Below are 22,191 nucleotides of genomic sequence, written 5' to 3'. Positions count from 1 at the left end.
CCCTAGGAGACTGTCATGGCTGCTAATTTGGCTGCTCCAGCTTCAATCGGGGATTAAAGCAGCTGCATGAACCCCTGGTGCCTGATGCTGACATATCCAGCACAGGTGCCCTCCCTGAAACCATGCAGATGACCATCCCAACAGGACACCCCAGCTTCCAGCAGGGCTCCAAAGCCTTCTCACCATGTTAAATATCTCCAAGGTAAAGAACCGCCACTATAAAACAAGTGTCAGACTGGCTGGAATAGACTCTTCATAGAGTTGCTTACCGAGTAGCAATATTTTCTTATATGTTAAATAATTTTCAAGTTTTCCTTTGAGTTGCAATATAATATTTCTCACAAAGTCCTCCAAAGTGCAGATTTAGAAAGTTTCCACATTGTCCAATATGCACTATCTGTAAATGACACTATATGAAACAGCCGGAGTCAATATTCCACAGGACATCTTGGTTGGACCCAGGAAAATAGAGCAGGATGGTGAAACCCTGCTGGTGAAGGGCCTGGAGAGCCATGGGGACCCTCTCCTTTTAGCTCCCTGCTACTGTTCTCAGATGTAAACATACACTTAAGAGTAAATTATTGGTTTGTGGGCCTCTGAAGCAGTTGGCTCTTAAATTAATTTAACGAGCTGTGAACGTATGCTAAAGTAACTTCTTATCCCTGGAGAGAACTAAGACACAACTGTCTGAGGCTTAGCAGGAGGATCACAGCAGAGTGGAGGAAAAATAAAGTAATTTAAAAAGCAAAGCTCTAATAGTTTCTAATATAAGAAATTGATTTTGGTCAAAATTCTTATTTCCCTGTATTAGGATAGATTTGTATTGGCATTTTTAAAGCACTTTTAAAAACAAATGGACTTTGTAAAATTGAAACTGTAGAGTAGGCACTTATATATATTATCTGATTTGATGCTTTCAACAATGCTAGAATTAGTAGTAGGACTGTGTCAGTTGGCCTCACACTGCATGCAGGGCCCAGGGCCTAACACCTGGAAGGCTCTCAAAATCTATTTGTTTAATGAATGAATGACTGTCTCAAATGCCCTTCCAATCTGCTTTTCCCTTCAACTCCACAGTTGAAGCCCAGCTCTCCTCGCCTGACCACTAATGGCAGATCCCAGGCTCCCCTCACTCTAATCCAATCTACAGTGCTAACTGCCAGTTACCTTAATAAAATGCCACCGGGACTCTCCTCTGCTTAGACTTACCACACACCAGGCCTGAACTCCTCTTCATGGTTGTCAAGTCCTTCCCTTATGGAATACCACCAACTGGATGCAATGTGATTTTCCCCTCGGTCTCCAGGTTCAACCAGTTTCTCACTGTCCCAGAATTTCCACTGGGCAACCTCCTCACTTTCTGGATATCTCAAGTCCACTTATTCTTTTTTTAAAATATATTTTTATTGATTTGAGAGAGGAATGGAGAGGGAAAGAGAAATAGAAACATCAATGATGAGAGAGAATTATTGATTGGCTGCCTCCGGCACACCCCACACTGAGGATCGAGCCCACAACATGGGCAAGTGCCCTGACTGGGAATCAAACCGTGACCTCCTGGTTCATAGGTCAACACTCAACCACTCAACCAACATGGTCAGAGGCAAGTCCAATTAATCTTCAAAGTCAACTTCAAAACACTCTTCTCCATGAGACCCTCACCTCTCACACTTCAATATCACACTTCCAGTCCTACTCTAGACTTAACTGTTCTATAATTTCATTTATGTTCATTTTGTATTCCCCGTAACAGGCTGACTACAGTAGAGAAGAAAAGGTATTAACATTTACTGAACACCACTGGGTGTCAGACATGACATGAGATATAAACCATCTGGGTGAATAGTAAGCACTGTTAAAACTTCCACTGAATTGACTGGCTTACATTTTCTTATGGCCAACCGTTAAATTACATATGGTCTTACTCCATGAAGTACTTTAAAGAAGAAAATAAAATAAAATAAATAAAATAAAATAATTGGAGTAATTAAAAAATCAAAATGCTCCTGTATCTGAGAAAGATCAGCTTCCTTCCATACCAAATCAATTGCTCAAGTAGTTGAAAAGAGAAAATGCAATTGCTTTTTCTGACGCTGTCTACTCTATGAGGGGGGACTGAAAAAGCCACGGTAACCTGTGAAGCCTGAGGAATGAAACGCTGATTGTGGCTCCAGACTAGATAAACCATAAACACAATCTCGAGGTTTGACAACTAGCACCTGTCACCACAGCCACTGTAGATACAACCCATGAGACTTCCAGAGCTAAAAGGCAGCTCAGCTATTCATCCTAATGTTCAAATGCTTGTATCAAACACTTAACATGTTCACTACCCAGATGTGCAGAATTCTTTCCTCGGTTAACAACTCCAAGTTCCTAGGTAGGAGGAAACTATTTCTCAGTCAAGGTTATCTGGTTAATTTTGAAGAATTTGTTGATGTTACTCCTGCATACACTGACACCACCAGAACCAAGCAATAGCAAATATACATGAGGATTGCATGTGCTTTATTCTCACCCCAAAAGTTGTCATTTATGGGGAAGGATAAAATCTATGAGTATAAGAATTACAGGTGTTTCTACATATTTGGGTTCTTACTGACTCTACTCCTTTCTCAGTCTGCAACAGGAATCTAACAAAATCTAAAACAAGAACCAAGCAGTGTTAATGAATCTTCTTCCTTGGAGAAAAGATTAGCCAAATGAGAGCCAAACTCTTTGACAAATGTACCCAGTGAGATTCAAAATACCCCAGTCAACTTAAGCCATTTTTGCTCATCATTTTTGGTTGAACATGCTTAGAAAACTAACAGCTTGGCATGTCTAATAAGCCATGGATTCCACTCAGAGCAGCAGAATTTATTAAACGTGGGAAGAAATGGTGCATTTTTTGTCACTTCGACACCCTAACCTCAAGCAGAAAGCACAAGATTATCTAACCATTTGAAAACAAAGGTGAAAACACACTGGTAAAACCAAAACAGAGGCGTGCCTGTCTTCTGCTTTGTGCTGAAAACCACAGCGGTCTTTGTTGGGAATATGCCTTTGGTCAATGCAGCAGTGACAGCAGCTAGTGAAAAAGCACAGGGAAGACCCAGCAAACTGTAAGTGATTTAGCACAAAAAATCACCACTCTCCCTCCCCCTGGGGGGAAAAAACATCCAGGTATTGTTTTCAACTTTTCAATGACACTAGATGGAAAGCACTAAAAAGCACAAATCAATTTACAATGAAACTTTTCAATAAAATAATGTCTTAAGTAAAGCAAGGTACCAGTACATCTTGTTAAATATGCACACCTGTTCTCAGTTGCCCCTATTTTAACACGTTAAGAAAATGTTGTTTCGGGACAAAAATAGTCCTCATCTTTTAAAAACAGCTTTTAAAGGGGAGATAATGGTTTCTTAGAGAGCAGTCAGTCATGTAGTATTTACTCTGAAACACAACTGACCACACAACTGACCCGAATGTCAAAATGACATTTAAATGTTAGGTCACTTGGCGCGCGAGGACGCCCCACCCCCACCCCCGCCCCCCCACACACACACACAGTGTAGCATTTTCAAGTAGGAGGAAAACTCAAGGATTTTTAACCTGAAAACATACAAGAAGCCCAAGTTTCTTCACCATCATTCACAAAGGAAATGTGTGACCTGCGGAACCTGATGTGCTGTCAGCCTGGGCTCTGGTTTCCTTTACAGCCTTACTCTTTGGGAGTCCCCATCAGGCCTGTGTCAATACTGATGTTTCCATGACACCGTCACAGCCTGCTCTCCCGGGTGCAGGGAATGGCTCCAAGGTAGTCTAAGGGAAAGTTCTTCAGGGTTTGTGGGACAAAGAGGCTAGGAAATAATGATTTATTAAAGATCTCTTGAGACTCAAAAAAAGGCTCTTCTGATTCTTACAAAGACTACATCATAATAAACTCAGTGTCTTCATCACTAAAATTAACAGAAAAATTGAAAATCTTCATTTTTTTACTCATAATTTACTCTACAAGGAATTTTAATGAGTAAATTCTCCCAGTTCCCCAAATCTAAGCTTCCTTTTTTAAAAATATATCTTCAAGTGACCAAGATTATCGAAATTGAACAGGCAAGCTGACTACCATACCACCAGAAATGAAAAGGGATCTATTTTCAGCTATGACCTCCAAATTTTTGAAGAGCTGTAAATGAAGGTTGACATTAAAAAAAAAAAAAAAAATTTTTTTTTAAGCAGATTCCAACAAGGTAATGTGGCATATACAGCATTCATTATACATTATCTCTGGACAGGACTCGGGTGGTACTTTCTAAAACAAGCACATTAATATTCATGCAGCTCATCAACTGTATATCCACACTAAGTGAGGATAAATAGAGACTCTAAGTAGCCTTGTGCTAGTTTGTAACAGCTTTTGTCCCAGTATTAGTTATCTATTGCTATGTGGCAGGTTATATCCAAACTTAGCAAACATTTAATTAACTCACCCCTAGTGCTTTGGCCGGGCGAGACCAAATGATTTTACGGGCCTCCTACGGCCCTTGGGCCAGATGCTCCCCACCCCTGTGCTTGATATGAATATCAAAACTGTTATTCATAAAACATATACAAATATACTTTTTCCAGCCCTCCACCAAGGAATTTACAGAAAGAGTCTGAAGAACCAAAGGCAAATCCTTTCCACAATGTAATTAGCAACACTCAGAGCTTATGTAGAAAAGTTTTTGGAAATCAAAATATTCAAGGTTTCAAATTACCAAAGCAATAGCAGCAGCATATCTAAAATTCACTGAGCACCACCATGTGCCTGGCACTGGTTCTTAAGGATTGAACTGTGGGTAAAACAGACAATGTTTGCTGGCAAGGACCGTCTGAATATTTATAACATCATTCCCAGGCCATACAAAATTATCAACTTAAAAATTAGCCTGCTATATTTAAGCTTCTCAAAATATTAAATGTTAAATCTGTTTTAACTGGGAGTGCTTTCTCTGCTGAATTACACACACATCCAGTACTAAGGAACTAGTAAACACAAACAAGATGCATAAAGATAGGCATAGACTAGAACTGAGAGTACAGAAATGAATCTTCACACTTATTGTCAATTGGTTTTTAATAAGGGTGTCAAGACAATTCAATGGGGAGAAAATGGTCCTTTCTACAAATGAACTGAGACAACCGGCTATCCACATGGAAACAAATGACAAATGGGTCATGGACCTAAATGTGAGAGCAAATGCCATAAAACACTTAGAAAAAACACAGGAGTACATGTCACTAGTCTCTATGAACATCAAACCACCATGCTCCCTCACTTCTAACAGCCACCCATGCGCCTCAGAGAGCCAGCCTCTCTCTGGGCAGGGATGGGAGATCAGATACCCCAAATTAGAATTTAGGAAGAACTTATTAGCAAATAATAGACCATACGTAATAATAGCTACTTTTTATTGGGCAACTTTTATCCTATGTGCCTAAATTCTTTTCTCAAATTCTTAAAATCATCCTACGAGGCAGGTATCATGCCCCTCAATTTGTAAATGAAGAAAGGGAGGCTAGTTCCAAGAAGAGTCATTTGAGTCATTTGACTAATCACAAGACCAGTGATTTCATGGCAGACCAGGATTTATTTTTTTTAAATATATTCTATTGATTTTTTACAGAGAGGAAGGGAGAGGGATAGAGAGTTAGAAACATCGATCAGCTGCCTCCTGCACACCTCCTACTGGGGATGTGCCCGCAACCAAGGTACATGCCCTTGGCCAGAATCGAACCTGGGACCTTTCAGTCCGCAGACCGAAGCTCTATCAGATAGAGTGGATAGAATCTATCCACAGAGCCAAACTGGTTAGGATGGCAGACCAGGATTTAAATGCAGGGCCAGAGTGTGGGACAAGAGAGATTGAAAGTGATCACACAGCACCACCCCACACCCCTCCCCACCACACCCCACCCCCACCCTTAGGAGCTGGTTTGGGCGTGAAGTGTGAGGGCCTGGGCTGAAGTGGGAGCAGTGAGGATGGTAGAGAAAAACCAAGTTTGACAAGTGACAATTAAGGCAGAGAGGCTCCCATCTGCTTCTCAAACACAGCTCTAAATGAAGGGCAAGGTGGGACTTGAATGATTTAAACACTCAGATGGTCTCGGTGGGCTAGCTCAGGAACCTACCTGACCCTCTCTCGTGTCACACTATATGGAAAACTGTATTCTACACAAGGCCCTTTCTCACCAACTTCTGGGACACCATCCTCCCAAAGTGAGGAACTCTCGGCATTACGACTGTGCTTTCTCCTATACATGCTGTTTCTCAACAATCTCCTGTTGCATTTGGTTTCCTCTTCGGTCTCGGTTCGCTGATTCCAGCCCTGTCATCTGACCTCTTGGTTATTGTCCATGGGGGCTAGCACTCAGCACCTCTCGGTTTTCCTAGCCTGCCACCATCTCTCTTGTTCTACCTCCCCTTAGGCATGTCAATCTCCTTGAAAACAAACTGCTCACACGTTTGCAAGCCCTGCCAGGCCCTTTCATGTCTTCAGTGATTATTAGGAATTTCTTGGCAAGAGTGCTCAGTTACAGAGAAATTGATTATTAACAATAGGCAGCATTAAGGAAGAGTGGCTGTTCCACTTAGAAAACAAAACAAAACAGGAAATACACACATGGCTGAGAGGGCACAGGAATGCAATCCCCATTTTTGAGAATGATACATCTCTGAAGTGTAGTTACAGGCTTTTTGAGTCACAAACTAAACTGGTGTCTCCTGATCTACGAAACACCTAGTCTATACCTAAACAAGTAATAACAGATACCTGGTTAATCTTAATATAGGAGCATTAGAAGAAATCTGATGAGGCAGAGCAAATAGCAGGTATACTCATTACACCAGGAGTCTTACTTATGGGCTTTACTTGTGGCTAAAATATTGGAGACAAAGCAATCATTCTCAGAAACGCTAGAGGGGCCATGGCAAATCTTATATCTGACCTGCCACGATTATAGTAGGCCTGCAGAAAAATACACTGTGCATCGGAATGAAAAACTTATCATTTGTCATTAAAAAAACCAATATTTAATTTATTGACACTGTCTTTTCCATTAAGCCTTAGAGCAGTGTCAAATGAGGTTTGTGCAGCTTCAAGAATAAAATGGGTGATACAGCAAAATTAAAAATTACACCAAGGGTCCCTGGTTGTGTAAACCCACACTGCAAAACTAACAGACACTTTCTCAGACAGTTCATAGAGTAGGAGACAAGGGAGAAAAGCAACTAAAGCATGAGAATCTGTTCTCCATTCTTGAAATAGGCCCTTCGTCCAAAAGACTCTCAAGTTGTAAGGGGTAAGTTATATTTTCCAAAACGAAAGAGAGAAAAAGAAAGACTCAGTAGCTACCTCTCCAATACAAAAAATCTGTGGCTTGTGTTTTCTGAAACAGCTGCTCGTCAGCATTTCAATGCGCTACATGCACCATCCACGGCACCATCTCATTTTCTACCCATTATCAATATAAAAACTAGAGTATCTTGGCAACAGATTTTTCACAGTGAGATTCACTTAATTCTGGGATCTTTTCTAGTAAAAATGTAATGATCCTCATTATCCAGAAGATTTTCAATATGGTCTTTTCCAACTGCAACACTCCAATCATTCCTCTATTCAAATGATAGCTAAGAAGCTTCTATTACATGAGGCAGGCAGCTCTGGCTGCTGCAGATCCCAGGTAGAGGCTTGCAGGCTGCTGGAGGAGACAGGTGTGCCCAAAAATAATGCCTGCAGTGTGGTATGTGCAGTAACAGGATGTGTGTGAAGCACTGACAAGTGCTTAACTCTGCCTGGTCAGGTTGTGTTGAAGGCTTTCTAGCAGATGGGACACATGATTGAAGTGTCAAAAGGATGAGTTCAGATGAGTGTGTGCTTAGGGAAAGGCAAAAGGGTACCCCACTCAGTGGGAACCCCATGCATAAAGGTATGTGACAGTCTGATATGTTTGGGAGACCAGGCAGTGCCACATGTGCACAGAGAGGTCATTTGGGTAGGCAGGGCTACATCAGGTAGGGTGCTAACACAAACCATGAAGTTTGGACTTTATCTGTAGAAGAAATGAGTCACTAAAAGAAGAAGAAGGAAGGGATGAAGAAAGCATCATTTTACAGTTGGAGAGACTGAGATTCAGAGAAGATAAATATCTTCCTGAAAGTCCCACAGCTAGTAAGTAATCAGTGGGGTGAAAATTTAAATCTAGCTGGTCTGATTCCAGAGCCCATGCTTTTAATCACTTATTATATTGCTCCTAGTATTAGAATATTTAGCAGGTTAAACACACTGACATATATTGTTTTCCCTGACATATATATAAGGTACATGACTACCCCTCCAAAAAGAAAAAAGGAAGACCACCAAAAGTTAGCCTGCATCCAGTGCAAAAGGCTGAGCACCAAACACACACGAATAAAGGAAGCTGCTAGTCTCTATGGCAATGGTTCTCAACCGAAGGTGATTTTGCCCATCGGGGACATTTGGCAACATCTGGGCAAGAAGAATTGCTGGCAGCTCGTGGCTAGAGGCTGCGAGCACTATTCAGTATCTCACAATGGACCAAACAGCCTACCACAACAAAGAACTGTCTGGCCTTATTCTGAGATACAATCTGATGCAAACTATCGAAGAAAACATGAGCTTCCTATCTTGTTTATAAGTGTCTTATTAAAAATAGCAAACCACTGTCCACATGGCTAATGGAGCGTCTGGGCTTTTGTACCTGCAATTTAAATTTAACTCTGAATGTTCGTGTCCACCCCCTCCCCCAAATTCATATGTTGGAAACTTAATCTCCACTAGGAGGTGGGGTCTTTGGGATTCGTGCCCCTATGAAAAAGGGCCAGCCCAACAAAGCTCCCTCGCCCTTCTGCCATGTGAGGCTACAAGAAGCTTTCAACCAGGAAGAGGGCCCTCACCTGGCCATGCTGGCATCCTCATCTCAGATTTCCAGCCTCTAGAACTATGAGAGATAAATTTATCTTGTTTACCAGTCACTCAGTCTGTGGTATTTTGTTATAGCAGCCTGAATGGGGTAAGACACCACCAATGTTCAAAAGCAACAAATGCTCTGCATTAGTTCAAGTCTAGGTCAAAGTTAGTTCAAGCTAAACATTATAGAATTCAAGAATAATTATATTAATGGGGCTGCAAAAAGTGTGGTCCACCTTCAGTTAAGGAAATTAGAAATACCTGGAGAAGGGCAGCCATTAGCTAGCTGCTGGAGGTAACAATGCTCTCCCCATTAAATTATTTTTAAACACTTTCAAAAAAAAACAAACAACTTCTTGTAAAATTGAGGGGGCACTTAAGCTCTGAGGAGCTAATGTACAACATGGTTACTATATTTGACAACTTAGGTGTTCTCAATAACATCAACAAAAAAGATAATAGCCCAGCTGGTGTTGCTCAGTGGTTGAGAATCGACCCATGAACCAAAAGGTAATGATCAATTCCCGGTCAGGGCACATGCCCAGGTTGCAGGCTCAATCCCAATAGGGGGCGTGCAGGAGGCAGCCAATCAATGATTCTCTCTCATCATTAATGTTTCTATTTATTTCCTTCTCCCTTCCTCTCTCTGAAATCAATTAGAAAAACACACACACATTAAAAAAATGTGAGGTGATGGATGGATTATTATGACCAGCCAGATTATTGTGACCACCCCATCAGTACTTCATTGGGCCACCTTTTGCCTTCAATACTGCGGCAATTCTTCTTGGCATTGACTCCACGAGATGTTGAAAGGTGATGCGAGGAATCTGACATCATGCCTGATGAATAGCACTGTCCAGTTCTGTGAGATTTGATGGTTGTGGAACCAGCTGCCTGATGGCTCTTTTAACTTCATCCCACAAATGCTCAATTGGATTGAGATTTGGTGATTGTGGGAGCCACCTAAGCAAGGTAAAGTCTCCCTCATGTTCTTGAAACCACTCCTGCACAATACGAGCACCATGGCATGGCGCATTGTCTTGTTGGAAGAAGCCACCTCCATTGGGATACGCCATCAACATGATAGGATGAACTTGATCAGCAACGATACTTAGGTATGTTGTGCTATTCAGACGTTTATAATGATCTGGCCCTCTAGCAATGTCAGCGCGAAATTATAGCTAATTTGCCTACAAACGTCAGGTGGTCATAATAATCTGGTCACTCAATGTATGTATCAAATCATCAGCTTGGACACTTTATATTACAATGTCATTTATCAATTAGACCTCAGTAAGCTAAAAAATACTTTAAATCATTTTTTAAAAACCCAAAAATATATTTGAGGAAGCATTTATATACTAGGTCATCTTAAACGGCCACAATACGAATATCATACTTGAATTCTAGAAATCTAGATGCAGGGGAGCAGAGGGGTACCTCTATCCCAGTCACACGTAACTTACTAAGCAATCAAGAACCCCCAGACGACTCAGAGAGGCAGAGCCCCTGGGGACAGGACTGAGAGCTGCCATAACTGCTCTCTCCGGCCCACCCTGTTGATCCTGTGCGACCCGCCCTACCCAAGCCCTGCACAGAGGCATTTGCCGGATAGCCTCAGGCAAAGGCTAGATTAGCACCTCCCTAGAGGACAGAAGTTCTCTCACTGCTGACACAGCTGATTCTCATAGCCACTTGGCCTGGAGGTCAAACCCTCCCTGGTATTAGCTACAACAATCAAGGTTTAACTATAAGACTGCGAACAAAGACCACTAGGGGGTGCACCAAGGAAGCATAACAAAATGCGGAGACAAAGAAACAGGACAAAATTGTCAATGGAAGATATAGAGTTCAGAACCACACTTTTAAGGTCTCTCAAGAACTGTTTAGAAGCCGCCGATAAACTTAATGAGATCTACAAGAAAACTAATGAGACCCTCGATATTATGTTGGGGAACCAACTAGAAATTAAGCATACACGGACTGAAATAACGAATATTATACAGACTCCCGACAGCAGACCAGAGGAGCGCAAGAATCAAGTCAATGATTTGAAATGCGAGGAAGCAAAAAACACCCAATGGGAAAAGCAAAATGAAAAAAGAATCCAAAAATGCGAGGATAGTGTAAGGAGCCTCTGGGACAGCTTCAAGCGTACCAACATCAGAATTATAGGGGTGCCAGAAGATGAGAGAGAGCAAGATATTGAAAACCTATTTGAAGAAATAATGACAGAAAACTTCCCCCACCTGGTGAAAGAAATGGACTTACAGGTCCAAGAAGCGCGGAGAACCCCAAACAAAAGGAATCCAAAGAGGACCACACCAAGACACATCATAATTAAAATGCCAAGAGCAAAAGATAAAGAGAGAATCTTAAAAACAGCAAGAGAAAGTAACTCAGTTACCTACAAGGGAATACCCATACGACTGTCAGCTGATTTCTCAACAGAAACTTTGCAGGCCAGAAGGGAGTGGCAAGAAATATTCAAAGTGATGAATACCAAGAACCTACAACCAAGATTACTTTATCCAGCAAAGCTATCATTCAGAATAGAAGGTCAGATAAAGAGCTTCACAGATAAGGAAAAGCTAAAGGAGTTCATCACCACCAAACCAGGATTATATGAAATGCTGAAAGGTATCCTTTAAGAAGAGGAAGAGGAAGAAAAAGGTAAAGATACTAATTATGAACAACAAATATGCATCTATCAACAAGTGAATCTAAGAATCAAGTGAATAAATAATCTGATGAACAGAGTGAACTGGTGATTATAATAGAATCAGGGACATAGAAAGGGAATGGACTGACTATTCTTGGGGGGGAAAGGGGTGTGGGAGATGTGGGAAGAGACTAGACAAAAATCGTGCACCTATGGATGAGGACAGTGGGTGGGGAGTGAGGGCAGAGGGTGGGGTGGGAACTGGGAGGAGGGGAGTTATGGGGGGGGGGGAAGAGGAACAAATGTAATAATCTGAACAATAAAGATTTAATAATAAAAAAAATTTCTATTCCAAAAAAAAAAAAAAAGAACCCCCAGACAATCTTACATTAACGAAATGCTGGTGTATGATTACCTGCTTCAACCTATGTTAATAAGGTCTCTGACTCTATACTTATGTGGTTGATATCAAATATATAAGTATTTACATAATGCAATTTGTGAAGAACTGTTGCTTTTCACTTTTTCCCAGTCTTCTTAGATTTTTCTTTACCAGTCCAAATGGAACGAAAATCACACTTCTTCGGTAAGGGAGAGGAATATAATTTAAGCTCCCACCTTCTAATTGTTTTTCTAGTTTATTAGGAAGCTTCTGATCAAAGCATCAAAACTCACTCACAATATTCCCTCAGGAAACTCAGGATGATTAGAAAATAACTTCATTTAAAAGTTAACAAATGAACTGTATATACTTTAACTTTGCAAATTGTATGGTATCCTATATAATAAAAGCCTAATATGCAAATCGAGAGAATGGCGGAAAGACCAATGGAAGGACAGGTTGCTATGACGCACATTGACCACCAAGGGGCAGACACTAAATGCAGGAGCTGCTCCCAGCCCGCAGGCCCCAGGCCAACCAAGGCAAGTGCCAGCAGGGGCTCCCTGATCGCCCCGCTGGTTGCCCCGCAGAGGGAGGCAACCAGAGGCGGCAGTGGGGGGTGGGGTTGGCAAGCGGGCAGTGCCAGGCCGGCCAAGGCAGGTGCCAGCAGGGGCCCCCCAATCACCCCACAGATCAGCCCTAATCGCTGGCCAGGCATAGGGACCCTACCTGTGCACAAATTCCATGCACCAGGCCGCTAGTATTTCAATAAAGCCTTAAAAAAGTTAACGGAATTTCCATCTTGTTATTATATTGGTTTCATTTAGTCAAATACTCTGAGGGGGAAATGAGCACTTCAGTGGTTACTATATTACTACTCAGAGGACTAAAATTTTGCTAAAATGAAAATACTAATCTAGGTCATATTTGCACCAGCAATTTTCAAAACTAAATTTATAACCAAAGCTTGTGATTTTCCCCCCTGAAAATCTTTACTAATCAAATGACAACCTATAAAGGTAGTCTGAGCCATATAAAGTTTTGCTTCTAAAGAGAACAGAAAGAAAGATCTCTACCTCCACCAGGACAAAGAACTACAAAGGACATAACAAAAGTTTCCCTGAACAAACATTACTCAAACCAAGAGACCAACCACAGCAGAAATTCTTAACTTGAATAAACAACAGAGATAGCAGCAGAGAACAAACAGCTAGAAGCTATTGTGGGGCTCAACACACAAGTAACAGCTTCCAGTTTATATAAACCTAGGTTTTTAAATCTTGGATAGGACTCAAACTACAAATTGCATGAAAAAGACTTCCTGTTTTCAAGGTGAGATTATCTCTAAAGCAAGTTAAGAAGGCAAGTTTCTACATAACATTAGTATGAATATAAAGATGTTTTATTTTTCTGATTTTTAAATTTTTCAATTACAGTTGACACACAATATATTAACCTCAGGTATACAACATAGTGATTAGACATTTATATAATGTACGAAGTAATCACCCCAATAAATCTAGTACCCATCTGACACCATATACAATTATTACAGCATTATTGACTGTATTCCCTATGCTGTACTTTACATCCCCATAACTGTTTTTATAACTAGAAATTTGATTTGTTTAAAAATATATTTTTTTTATTGGAAGAGAGGAAGGGAGAGAGAGATAGAAACATCAATGATGAGAGAGAATCATTGATTGGGTGCCTCCTGCATGCCCCCTACTGGGGATCGAGCCCACAACCTGGGCATGTCCCTGAAAGAAATCAAACCATGGCCTCCTGGTTATTAGGTCAACACTCAACCACTGAGCCACACAGAATTGGCTGATTATTTTTTGTTTTGTTTTGTTTTTTGTTAATCCTCACCCGAGGATAGTTTTCCATTGATTTTTAGGGAGAGTAGAAGAGAGGGAAAGACAGAGAGAAACATCTATTGGTTGCCTCCTGCATGAGCCCCAACCAGGGCCGAGGCCAGGCAGGAGCATGCAAATAGAGAGAATGGCAGAACGACCGGAATCGAACCTGGGACCCTCTATCCACTGATCCAAATTGCCTAGGGCAACAGCTGATTTTTTTTTTTAATTAAAAAAAAGAAAACACTTCCCATTTAAATTCTTAACATATAAGATGTGTAACTACTGTCTTCAAAATGAATTGCTTTCCATGGGAACAAACATGGATTTTTTCCTAAAGTCGATGAGATCTTTGATCTAAATTGCAGAAAATCACTTCATAACCAACTTTGTAATTTGGCACTTAAATCCAAAGAGTGTTTTTCAAAATGGTACACAAGGAAAAACAAGTTTTATAAAGCTTCTCTCACACTCCTACTTAAATTAATCCTTTTTAACTCACAAGGAATTATTATAAGAGTAATACAAACAAATTCTTAAGTAACTATCAGGAATCAGTAAAACTCCTTCCATTAAGGGATGAAATATGTGAATATAATTTTAATGCAAAATTAACTGTCTTCATTCATTTCATTTGAGATAGAATGGACAAAAGGGTCATCTCAAAATAATTATTAGGAAACTAGAGGCCCGGTGCACTGGCCTGTGGGGATCAGCGGAAACTGGCTCTCCGACATTCCCTAAGGGGTCCCGGATTGCAAGACGGTGCAGGCCAGGCCAAGGGACCCCACCAGCGCATGATCGGGGCCAGGGAGGGACTGTGGGAGGTCTCCAGGGCATGTAGGGCCCGTCTCACCCAGTTCCAATTGGCTGGACCCCAGCAGCAAGCTAACCTACAAGTCAGAGCATCTGTCCCCTGGTGGTCAGTGTGCATCATAGCGACCGGTTGAACAAACGATCGGACACTTAGCATATTAGACTTTTATTATATAGGATACTTTTGAAAAACAAAACTATTTTTCTATTAATTTTAGGGGGGAAATAGGCTAATTGACATATGCTTAACTTTGACTTTAATTAGGGATAATCAAAATTATCAATTGTACTATAGCAGGAGGAGGCCACTATAATAGCAACTATTATACTATTAACTTTGAAGTAATTGTTGACTATTTCATTTACGAACTAAAGTAAGAGTTTAAAAATGCCAGGTATGTACAGGATAATAATATACAAACTATACATATATTCATTCAATATTTGAATACCTTCTACATTCGGGAAGCTGGTCATTTTTGCCCCTTTTTCTTGTAAAAGAATGATACCTGGGAATTGAGAATTCTGTACACCAAGAATGGTCATTATTCATATATTAAACACAAATATGCTTATGTGTTTAATTTAGTACCTACCACAAGTAGATAGGTGCTTAACACATGCATATTATAGTAGCATGGTAGTTACAGATAATGTGGTTAACTTCAGCAGACATCTGTGTTACACAATGGCCATCAAAATAATTGTGGCATGCTTTTGTGACACTAAAAGAGGCCAAGCCTGTTGCAAAATGATTACTTTCAACAAAAAACCTGTTTAAATTATTGTTTATTTAAATGGCATCTATCCAACATAACAGCATTATAAAGTTGCTATTGCATTTGAATCACTCACCACTCTTCAACCTATTTATGAAGCAAGGTAAACACCATCAGCTTATAAAAAGTAATTATGGACCAGGATTTTTGATTCATGTTTTTTTGACAAAGTTATTCCATTTGATCCCAAGTCTTGACTGCTCTCTTGACAGAATAATGTACATGCTCCACAGCTGACAGGAGTATGCTTTCATGATTAAACAGGAAGCTCACACTCCAGATGACTTTAGACTTTGCACTTCAGAAAGATTTCTTTGTTGTTTCAGCATCAGATCATTAGTTATTTTTTTTCTAATCGTTTCTATCTCCAAGCCAAAGAGAATCTATGTATTATCAAACATTTAAGATGTGTTTGTCATTTCTGCCTATTTTATTTGCGCAATACACCAAAGAATGTCACATAATCTTGTAAGTTCTTTTACTGATTTCACTTGGGGAGAGGAGGTATTTTGGAACATAAAGAAAAGTTGAAAATATAAAATGAACACCTCCCCCTCCCTCAAAGTATTTTACTGACCTTCAAGGGGTATAGCAAATGAGAATATGACTGACTTTTGCTTATTATAATTACTGGGGACACAATATTCAAAACAATTTTCTAAAGGAAAGGGTTAACTATCTTGTGGCTTTAACTGGTCACTTTTGCCCTTTTTTCTTGTAAAAGAATGACACCTGGGAACTGAGAATTCTGTACCCCAAGAATGGTCACATCAAAGCTGACGCTTCTGGCCATGAGCAGTGACTGTAAAGCACATAAAGCTATGTAAAAACCGATTCACATAAGGAAATGCCCAGGGCCAACGGCGTGAGGATTAACTGCTGAGATGACAAGACTAGGAAAGGACACTGGCCAGCCTGAATCTGATTTCTCAGACGCCCAGCTCTACTGAGGAGGAGGAGGGAGCCGCTTCCCTTCACCAGACTGGCCGCTGAGTTATCTAAAATGCCTGCGACCTAAAAGTGAAGGAGAAAAGAAAACAAAACAAGCCGCTCCCCCATTCCGACCACCTCTTGGTAGTAACATCGTTGCTGGGGCAAAACGAGGGCACGCAGACGCCTCGGTCAGGTAGTCAACTCTATGAGATAAGAACCCAGCAAAATTAAGGAAGTGGGTCTCTGCAATCTCCCAGCCTTTTTGTTTGGGTCCTCTAGGTTAACAGCAGTCACTGCATTTCAACGACCTACACACAGAAGCAGTTATTACCGAGTCGCTCTGAGAAACGTTTACTTCAATGTGGGGAGCCGGTTCGCTTGTGGAAAGGGAAATCATTTTCTGTCCAAACGTAGCAATACCGAACTACACGGCCAGGCCACACAATCACAACCGCCCAAGAAATGTGTTTCAACGCGTGAACTCTTTTACTTCCCCAAAGACACTCTCAAGGAAAGGCCTAGGGAGAGCGTGCCTTCGACACTGTGTGCAGCCCATGTACGTACTCCTTGGGAGCTGCAGCGGAGGCCCTAGATGCTCTGGGAGGAAACCTGTGTTGCGAAGATTTCTGGCCTCAGTTGCAGGACCGTGGATTGCAGCTGAGAGTTGGTGCGTGGGCTATCCTCTGAGACATCAAACTTACTTTCCTTTACGAAGGGACTCAAACTTAACCCACACTGGCACGTCCGCCCTCCACCTGCGCGCGGGGGGCAGCTGCGGCTCCTTCCCACCGCGCGGAGAGGCAGTCGCCGCCGCGACCCGGGACAACCCTCACAAAGCCGGGACCCCCGAGCCCGCCCGGCTGCCAAACCCCCGAACACGCCCCCTTCCTGTGCCTACCTTGATGCCCTGCTGCTGGGTGGTGAGGGTTAACTTGGATTCATCCAGGAGCAAAACTTCGCAGTAAAATTCTTCCGGAACAGCGCAGAAACAGCCCATGTCGGCTGCGGCGGTCTCCAGCCGGGCGAGAAAGCTGCGACCCGAGCGCTGAGCCGCCCCCGCCCCTCAAGCACGAGGCATCAGTTTATTGTCCGCGCCGTGGCGAGGGCAACAGGAGCAGCTCTCGGCGAGGTCCAGCGCCGCGCGGGCGGGCGGCTACGAGGGCGGAGAAGCCCGGAGATCAGCGCCCGGGAGCAGCCGGGGAAGCGCCAGCGGAACTGGGTGCGGAGGGCGGCGGCGCGTCCCCGCGCATCCTGCGGCTCCGGCTCCTCCGAGGGCGGGGACGCCGCGGCCCCTCCCGCAGTCCTGGGGACGACAGAAGTCTCCTGGCAATGGGGGCAAGGGGCAAGATAAGGGAGGGACGCGAGCTCGAGGCCCTCCCCGGACTTGGAAGCTCCTAGAAGCTCTAAAGACCCCTCCACCCGCGCACCACCCGAACGCGGCCGCGACGCACCGACCTCCCCCGAGCCTGCGGAGTCCCCAGAGGGTGCGCACTTCCAGCTCCGATCCCACCCCGCAACTCCCAGTCCGGTCCGCTGACGGGGAGCGCTAGGCTGTTCCTTTGTGTCAGGGGGCACCCACGACGTCCCAGCAACATTGCAGGGGCAGTGGCCAGGATCATCCCTTCCCCAGTCCGCCGGCACCGAGAAGCCCAAAGACGGTCGGAAAGGGCGGCGGGTTCCTACCGAGACCGGTGAGTAGAGGTCAGCTCGTCGCGCAGTGTGGCTTCAGTCTGGGGAGCCCCGAGCTCATCTCGGAGGACCGTGTAGGGCCAAGTTCAAGCTCTCCCTTCGAGAATGCCCTGCCCCGCGGCGGAGGGCTGCTTCCCCGGGAGGTTCAGAGAATCGGGCAGTGGAAGGACTTGCCTCCAGGCCCCCGGGCTGGGAATGCAATGGGCGGGCAGGCGAGTGGGGGTGCGCCCTGAGGTGCCAGGCCCCGGCGGCTCCGGGGAAAGTTCTCACCGACGCTGGAGGTGTGGCGCCCCGGGCGGGAGCAGCCCAGGTACTGCTGGGTCGGGCCGCGGCGTCGGCAAAAACCTCTGGAGCAAAGCAAGGGCCCAGCCGCCGGCCCCGGGGCGCCCCTTCTGGGCGGGGTCTCGGCTGGGGGCGGAGGGCGGAGCGGAGGTAGTCTAATGGCGAAGTGCCGACAGGTCCGCACGGGGAACCGCGCCAGGCTCCGGAGCCACGAGGCCGCCGGGAGCCCCGGCCCCGCTCGCAGCGTCCGTTTCCCAGGGAGACGGGGAGGCAGGCTCCGCGAGGGCTGGGCGCATTCCTGCTAGGACCCCGGCTTTCCGCGCTCCTGGTCCCACGCCCTCCTCGCGGACGGCCGTGTCCGGAACCGGCGGCCACAATAGCTCTGAGGCTGCAGTGACCCCTGGTGGGTCCTCAGGTGCGTGCACAGACAGCCCGAGCTGAGCCGCGAGAGGCTGGGCCTTCGCAGCAGGTGCAATCTGTGCTCTCCCGCTGGGAACCAGCCTCGAGTTAATTAATGCGCGTCGTCGTGGTTCCTGGAGACACGCGGGAGGACACGGAGCAAAGCTGAGGGTAGGCCTCCCAGAAAACTTCTTTACTCTGTATTTCGTATTAGAGAGTACAAGAGCTTTGGCATCAGACATAGTTTTGAATTCCAAGCTAGGTAACCAAAACTCAAAAAAAAAAAAAATGCTTACAAATAGTACCTTAAAAATAAAATAATAAAAAATTTAAAGCTGGCATCCGCGGCACAGTAGACCGGAAATGAACAATTTGTGACTTGGGAGGGAGTTTCCTTCCATAGTGATTTGCCACAAAGAACCTTCTGTGGGAAGCCTTTTTCCCTGCTATAGCAGCTCCATCTAAACATGGAGAGCACAACCCCCAAAGTGCGATTCAAACCTACCATGTTTGGTAGGAACTTGACGTAAAGCTATGACTCAAAACTATTTTATCTTCCAGGCTTTCTGTGAAACAGAAGCAGTTTTTGAGTTTCTAATCAAATTCTATGTTCAACTTTGGGTTGTATTGTCCAAATTTTGCGTTACATGAGCGGGCACCTTATTTATTCTGGGTTTAGCATCTTTGCTTCTGGAGGCTTTTCTTTTCTGTAATATAATACTCCAGGCACAAATTGCCAAAAGGGATTGAAAATTTTCATAGCAGATTTTCATTCGTTATCATAATATTCAGGAGAGCCTCCTTAGTTTGCAAAAAACAAAAGATAGGGCCAAGTGTAATAATTTATTTTTCCAGTTTTAAGTCTTGTTGCCACCTGATTCATATCCTTTGATTCTGGGGATTTTTGTTTCACCTTTAATGGTGATGGAAAGGCTGGGGCTTGGGGGTGAGGCAGCAATTCTTTTCATTTCAGGCTCCTCACAATGAAAAGTACAAAGCCATGAAGCCTTGTACATATGACAAACTTTTCTGAGTGAGGCATTTTCTTTTCCATTTCTTTATCAGGGATGGAGAAAAGAAAAAAATCCATTTAACACAAAATTGGAGTTTCCTAGAGATAATGGGAAGATTCCACTGGTTAAAATAAAAACAGTGTTAATGAGCCATTGATATACAATAAACTGCATATATTTAAAGTAAAATTTGATACATTTTGATCTATGTATATACTCATTAAACCATCACCAAAATCAAGCTAGTAAACATATCCTTCACCCATAAAATTTCCTTCTGTAACTTTATGATTTCTTCCTCCTGCTCCTCGCCACACCTCACTTCCCAGGTAACCTCCAATCTGCTTTTTGTCACTAGATTTTCCGTATTTTCTAGAGTGTTATACAAATGGAATCATGGTCTCAACTCTTTATTTTTTTTTTGGGGGGGGGGGGGTGTCTGGTTTGTTTTGCTCAGCATAATTATTTTGAGATTTATCCATGTTGTGTATATTAATTGTTTATCCATTTGAATTGCGCAGTAGTATTCATTTATATGTACCTACAACAATTGTTTACCCATTTATTTGTGTAATTTCCAATTTTTTACTATTACAAATGATATAAATATTACAAATCCTGCTCTGAGGATTGTACTAGTAAGCTCAGGTTGCCATAACAAAACACCATAGACTAGATGGCTTTAACAACAGACACTTATTTTCTCACAATGTTGGATGCTGCAAGTCCAAGATCAGGTGCAGCATAGTAGCTTTCTGGTGAAACCTTTCTCCCTGGCTTATAAGTGGCTGCCAGCCCACTGTGTCTGCTTCTTTGTTGGGAAGTGTGGGGGAAAGCACAAGTCCTGTGATGTTTCTTCTTATGAGGACACTAAACTTTTGTATCAAGACCCCACCCTTATCACTTCATTTAATCTTAATTATTTCCTTATAGGCCCCATCTCCAAATACAGACACATTGGGGGTTAGAGATTCAACCTATAAATTTGGCGGGGACACAATTCAGTCTATAACAAGGATCCATGTCTTTGTATGAACATTTTATTTCTTTTGAAATTCAAAAAAAGTGGAATAATTGGATCAAAAGATATACAAATGGAAAACAAGCACATGAGAAGATGCTCAACACCATTAGTGATTAGGGAAATTCGTATTAAAATCACCATAAGAGACACCTGCAGATCTAGTAGAATGGCCAGCATACCAAGCTCCCATCCACCATACCAACTGTTGGTGAGAATGAGGGAAAGTTTGTGTTTGCTTACACTGCTGGTGGGAATGTAAAATGGTACGACCACTTTGGATAACTCTTTGACACTTTCTTAAAAAGTTGAACATATAAACTTATATCCTCCACAGAGTTTTGGAGAAAGACTTTCTGACTATGCAGAGAAACAAATTGACAAGATATTACTCAAACACATCCCACCGCCCCTACCCCTAGGAAAGATCATATAGTTTTTCAACATGTGCATAACATAATACAGTCTCTTTAAAGCCTGTGTCAAAACCTTTGATCTCTTTTCAGAGATGTTTTAGAAAAATATTTTCTTTGGTTAAGATGACATTTTGTCATAATAAGCCTATGCAGATGAGTCAAATGACAAACAAACTGAGAGTAGATACAATTTTATGGAAATATGTAGACCATCTGTGAAGGACTGTAGGAATTCTCATCCTGGAAAAAGCGATTTTATTTCACATAAAACAGGCCCCCGTCCCCTGCTAGAACATGTACTTCACAACGCCAGATACAGAATTCTGTTTAAAGCACTATATTCTGTTTAGGAAGATGTCTTTAAACAGTCCATGTCTTCCGTCATTTTTTATCCTTTTTGTATTTTCCAAACTTCAGAAAGTTAACTAATTTGAAACAGGAAAGAATGCCTTGAAAACGTTGACAGTAAAATAAGTAAATAACTTAATTACTTAAACACCAAGGGCAATGCAGAAGAATCACTTGGAAGACTTGTTAAGACACAGATTACTAGCCCCAACCCCAGAGTTTTGGCCTGGAGCGGGGCCTGGGAATTTGCATTCCTAACAAGTCCCCAGATGATGCTTATGCTGCTGATTGGAAACCACACTTTGAGAAGCATTGCTCTAGAGATTCTCTTTCAAAAAAATAGTAAAGGTTGTCCCTAATTACCTATGAATAATTTTTAAAGGGAGAGGTGCATTTTTTACTAGTAGCCTCCCCATTACGCCACCTCATCCATCATGGCGTCATTAATGCCTGTCAAGAAAGCGTATTGAAGACCCTGCCAAGTAGATTACATCAGAAAGAGCAGTTTTTAAAGGGAAATATTCCTGGTTTAGTTTCATCATACTCCTGCCTAGTCTCTTCAGACACCTTACTTGGTTTTCTTTCTAATAGAGTATGTGCCCGGGCACATCCAGTTTTTAAGACCATCCTGC

General features: G+C 42.8%; 1 protein-coding gene and 1 pseudogene across 4 annotated transcripts in view; one reads left to right on the top strand and one right to left on the bottom strand.

The window, feature by feature from the left end:
- The window catches only part of EPB41L4A (erythrocyte membrane protein band 4.1 like 4A), a 206,585-nt gene extending 188,227 nt beyond the window's left edge, over window positions 1-18,358 (bottom strand). For 3 of the 4 annotated variants that reach the window (XM_059693915.1, XM_059693918.1, XM_059693917.1), the window contains exons 1-2: window positions 18,075-18,358; window positions 17,290-17,714 (exon numbers count right to left, since the gene is read on the bottom strand). In XM_059693915.1, coding sequence (XP_059549898.1) covers window positions 17,290-17,388 — 99 coding nt within the window. In that variant the 5' untranslated portion in view covers window positions 17,389-17,714; window positions 18,075-18,358. The remainder of the gene's footprint in view (window positions 1-17,289; window positions 17,715-18,074) is intronic. The other variant, XM_059693916.1, reaches the window with a different exon arrangement.
- A 436-nt stretch (window positions 18,359-18,794) lies between these two features.
- The window catches only part of LOC132233365 (translationally-controlled tumor protein-like), a 145,156-nt pseudogene continuing 141,759 nt past the window's right edge, over window positions 18,795-22,191 (top strand).

This window comes from Myotis daubentonii, chromosome 4 (genome assembly GCF_963259705.1).
Source record: "Myotis daubentonii chromosome 4, mMyoDau2.1, whole genome shotgun sequence".
In the NCBI taxonomy this organism is placed as follows: domain Eukaryota; kingdom Metazoa; phylum Chordata; class Mammalia; order Chiroptera; family Vespertilionidae; genus Myotis; species Myotis daubentonii.
This window is presented reverse-complemented; position numbering and strand designations above follow the sequence as displayed.